The sequence below is a fragment of the Populus alba genome, chromosome 1 (assembly GCF_005239225.2).
Source record: "Populus alba chromosome 1, ASM523922v2, whole genome shotgun sequence".
NCBI lineage: Eukaryota > Viridiplantae > Streptophyta > Magnoliopsida > Malpighiales > Salicaceae > Populus > Populus alba.
In genome coordinates this window covers 31,435,141-31,440,282 of record NC_133284.1, presented here as the reverse complement: position 1 = coordinate 31,440,282, position 5,142 = coordinate 31,435,141, and the positions used below count along the sequence as shown (strand labels likewise).

The window sequence follows — 5,142 nt, the reverse complement described above, 5'->3', positions numbered from 1 at the left end:
TAAATTATATATCTACATCAATTCAAATTTTTATACATTTATTGAAAAATTAAAACAACAATAAAATTTACAAAATATAAAAATAAATCCATTAAATAAACCATGATTTATTTCATTATAAAACCTCAAAGTAAAAGATTCAACATATGTTTCATCAATTTACAAGCAAATATAATTTTACAAAATCTAAAACAAACCATACTATGTACAAATCATAAATTCATACAACAAAATTATATGAGAAAAAACTATAAAATAAGTAAATACCCAAATAAAATACATATACTACAAAAATATGCAAAAAATAAAAAATTAGCATTTAAAAATTGTGTTCAAATAAAAAAAAAAAGGTAGATTTGCTTACTTAAAGTAAAGAATCCTCAATAAAATTTGAATCAAAACACGAATGCTGACAAATCAAGTGTTATGATAGCCGGATTTATTGTGGGAGGTTGAATTGTGTTGAGATTGAAGTGGTGGTTGTTTGCAGAAACAAATGCATAAGAAAAAAAAAAAAGGAAATAAGGGAGAAGGAGAGGATGGCCGATTGCCAAGTCATGAATTAAATATTACTAATGGATTTACTAACTGAATTATTTTGTCGAGCATTTCCCTCGGTCTTCATCTAATTAGTAAAAATTATCATGTCACTGTATGATTGTCTTTTTGAATCCACTTGTAATATCGTTTGTAATTCTATCGGTATATACCGAGGGATTATTTTCGTCTGTATATTTAGAGATGAATTTTACCATTGAGTTTTTTCTGTCGGTTAAGCCGTCAGTAAATATTACACGTCATCGTACTTTTTTGTCTTTTTTATTCATTTTTTTTTCATTGCAATTTTCTCAGTATATACCGATAAAATATTTTTGTCAGTATTTACTAACGGCTATAGCGATGAAAAATTCAATTGGTAATTCTTTTTGTATTCACCAAATTTATGATCGTGTTATTATAAGATTCTCATTAAACAAAAAAAAAGGAAACCCCATTGTGCTTGTACGAAGCTTAACAAAACAAAGGAAACAGGACTATTATTTTATGGTACTTTTCAATCCCATTCACAAAATATTGAATGTATGCTCACATTTAACACAACATACTTATCATAACTATACAATAATATTAATGATTAAATTTATAAGTCTCATATTAAAGTAACATTAAATAAGTATTATATTAAATTTAATTGATTGCTTGTACCTAAAATAAAAAACAAAAAAGGAAGGACGGAGAATAAGCCAAAAGAAAAGGGGGGGGGAACTCTCCACTTATCAAACCCATTTGGAGTCAACTCAAATGGCGGGGGAAGAACGTAGTCTCTGAAATGATGAATGATGGGAAAGAGAGAGAGGCGGCTAGATTTCACCACACTCTTTCTTTTTATAATGTTATATGCTTATAACATTATTTTCTAATAAAAACAAATAAAGCAGAACTCCTCCTTCTATTTTATTTCCTCCGTTTTTTTTTTTTAAAAAAAAGAAGTCATAGAACAACAGTTTTGAATTGGTCGTAGCTTATGACTTGGGTTGTATTTAAGGCTCCTCCTCCTTCATTCTCTCCACTCAACTCTGTACTTCAGTTTCCTACATCAATTCACTACAGAAAGAGAAGAATCAAGCTAAAAACTTAGCAAGATGTGGGCAATTGGATTGGTTGTTGTAGCATTGGTGGTGATATACTATACTCATATGATTTTCAAATGGAGAAGCCCAAAAATTGAAGGAGTTCTCCCTCCTGGTTCCATGGGCTGGCCCCTCATTGGAGAAACTCTGCAGTTTATCATTCCTGGAAAATCTCTGGACCTTCATCCATTCGTCAAGAAAAGGATGCAAAAGTAATATGCTGGCTATCCTAGTTTGCGAGGAAAAAAAAACAGAGCATCTTATTTCATAATTAAATCATATATACTTGCCTGCTTGATTTGCTACTAACAAATTCATATTGATCTCCCTGTTTCAGGTATGGACCGATCTTTAAAACCAGCTTGGTTGGAAGGCCTATCATTGTGTCCACTGACTATGAAATGAACAAGTACATCTTGCAACACGAAGGAACCTTGGTTGAGCTATGGTATTTGGATTCCTTTGCCAAATTCTTCGCTCTCGAGGGTGAAACGAGGGTGAACGCTATCGGTACAGTTCACAAATACTTGAGAAGCATAACTTTGAACCACTTTGGTGTCGAGAGCCTTAAAGAATCATTGCTTCCTAAAATCGAAGACATGCTTCACACCAACTTTGCAAAGTGGGCTTCCCAGGGACCTGTTGACGTGAAACAAGTTATCTCTGTCGTGAGTGCACTGTTAATCTTCAGTACACTGGTATTGATGAACATTTTCTCAGGTGTCTTCTTAATCCTAACCTGCCTTTTCTTGCCGCAGATGGTTTTCAATTTTACTGCAAACAAAATATTTGGTTATGATGCCGAGAACTCAAAAGAGAAGCTCAGTGAGAATTACACAAAGATCTTGAACAGTTTCATCTCCTTGCCTTTGAATATTCCTGGCACTTCGTTCCACAAGTGCATGCAGGTAAACAGAGCAGTCCCTGAACCAAGAGATTTGCTCATATTTGGTAATCACTGCTCAGGAATGGCCATTCAATAACATGTCTTTCTATTGATTCAGGACCGAGAGAAGATGTTGAAATTGCTCAAGGATACACTGATGGAGAGGCTCAACGACCCATCAAAGCGTCGGGGAGATTTTCTTGATCAAGCCATTGATGATATGAAGACCGAGAAGTTCTTGACTGTGGATTTCATCCCCCAACTCATGTTCGGGATCTTGTTTGCCAGCTTTGAATCCATGTCAACCACCCTAACTCTTACATTCAAGTTTCTTACAGAGAACCCTCGAGTAGTTGAGGAATTGAGAGTACGTATACGTCCCCTAATAGCATCGAATTTTAAGCTTTCAATTTGAAGATGCCGCCACTCTCTATTCACACCATGTCCCGAGCTAATTGTGTAATTTAATCGATCAGGCTGAGCATGAGGCAATTGTGAAGAAAAGGGAAAATCCAAACTCCCGCCTCACATGGGAGGAGTACCGATCAATGACTTTCACACAAATGGTTAGTCTCCACATTCTAAAAAAGTGTCCTTTTGTATTGCAACTTTCCATTAACATCTCCTTTTCTTTTCCTGTTTTTTTTTTTTTTTTTTTTTTTTTGCGGTAATAAGATAATCTTATATTCTTATGAAATGTCACCGATCATTCACAGGTTGTCAACGAAACGCTTAGAATTTCCAACATCCCACCTGGTTTGTTCCGAAAGGCACTGAAAGATTTCCAAGTCAAAGGTACACTACCAATTCTTGATTTAAAATCTCTACGGTTTACTTCTTCGAAATTGTTCAATTTAATTGATCGTCTGCGAAATTTCCAGGATACACTGTTCCAGCTGGGTGGACAGTAATGCTCGTTACCCCTGCTACTCAGTTGAACCCTGATACCTTCAAGGATCCAGTCACATTCAATCCATGGCGCTGGCAGGTGGGAGATTTTACTGTTACAAAACCCAGGGTGGATTAAATTTGATTCACTGTCGTCATCATATATATGCGTGCCATTCATTGGTGCACAGCTGCTTTTTATTGATACATGTTGGTTTTTTAATTCTCTACAGGAACTTGACCAAGTTACCATCTCTAAGAATTTCATGCCATTTGGTGGCGGCACAAGACAATGTGCCGGGGCAGAGTACAGCAAACTGGTCTTGTCGACTTTTCTTCATATCTTGGTCACCGATTACAGGTAGAGATTTGTTCCTTTTTTTCCTTTTCTTTTCTCTTAATAGTCGCCATACTTGTACATTGGATACCGGTAATTTAATTTTATGCCATAATTATTTGTATTAACTCTTTGAATATATATTCTTAAATACCAGCTTTACTAAGATCAGGGGAGGAGCCGTCTCTCGGACCCCTATCATTTCATTCGGAGATGGAATCCATATTAAGTTTACAGCCAGAGCATAAATGAAGAAGCTTTCCTTTGTGCTTTCTCACCGGAAAGAGGATATAGAGACCTTACCTGGTTTGGTTTATGAAAGTTTGGAGTTTCAGATCTCTTCAGCAGTGGAGCGATTGAGTTGTAGGGTGATTCCCAGACAAATAATAATAAGTGTAATGGTTACAACAGCAATTTGTAATTTTTTTTTTTAAATACAGAGATCGTCCTTTGTTTTATTTTATTCCTTTAATAATCAATGGACACTTTCCCATGTGTTTCTCCTTGTCAATTATCAAAACAGTCTATTTTTTTTTTACACTGATATTGAAGTCTGCTGTATTAGACATTCGGATTCGCCAGGAGGAAAAAACGAAGAAACAGAAAACAAAATAAAAAATATCAGATATTCAAAAAACTCCCTAATGATCATATAAGAAGGGGATTTATTATTCATTGATCTACAAAACTGATCTAAGAATACTCTCTATTGTAATTATTCACTACACTATTAAACAGTTTTACCAATAAATTCATTCCGTCAGTGTGAGGCACGCAAACCATCAATAAATATTTTTACCGACGGAATACGTTCGTTGGAATAGTGATCGCCGGTAATTTCACATTCCATTGTCAATTCTATCAAGAAAAAAAAACTAAACACCGACAATATTACAGACGGCGAAGCATGCCAAGAAAAAATTCCCGCGAGAATTTTACTGAATGAATAATTCCATCTGTATTTTCAATGGTAATTACCTACAAAATATTTGTCGGTAATTGTGGCATGGGTGGTAATTATTTTGAAACTCTATGTAAAATACCGACGGATATATCACTACCAGAAATTCGCTTAATAACAACGGAATCACTGACGGAATATTTCTATCGGTAATTTGAGGTTGAAATTACTGACGGACACATTCCGTCCGTAATTCCGTCGATAATTACCGACGGTTATAAGCCGTCGGTAATTACCGACCAAATTACGGACGGAAAGTTCGGAAAAAAGAAAAAAAGGGTGGGTCGCTGACATGGAGGTTTTGGCGGGTGATATTTCCGACAGAATCACCGACAGATTCAAAACGGGCGACCCGTACGAGTGACTGGACCGATTCACCATCAAATATACCGACGGATTAACCGACGGATTTGAAATGGCAGACCCATACGGCTAACGT

The 5,142-nt window shown here is 35.6% G+C and overlaps 1 protein-coding gene across 1 annotated transcript; it reads left to right on the top strand.

Annotated features, from left to right (window-relative positions):
* The first annotated feature begins 1,476 nt into the window (after window positions 1–1,476).
* On the top strand, window positions 1,477–4,235 carry LOC118047076 (cucurbitadienol 11-hydroxylase). The gene is made up of 9 exons (XM_035056252.2): window positions 1,477–1,843; window positions 1,969–2,299; window positions 2,390–2,539; window positions 2,636–2,884; window positions 2,994–3,083; window positions 3,234–3,312; window positions 3,399–3,505; window positions 3,639–3,766; window positions 3,900–4,235. The coding sequence occupies exons 1-9, from the start codon at window positions 1,644–1,646 to the stop codon at window positions 3,988–3,990; spliced, it is 1,425 nt and encodes a 474-aa protein (XP_034912143.1). The 5' UTR covers window positions 1,477–1,643; the 3' UTR covers window positions 3,991–4,235.
* Window positions 4,236–5,142: the final 907 nt, after the last annotated feature.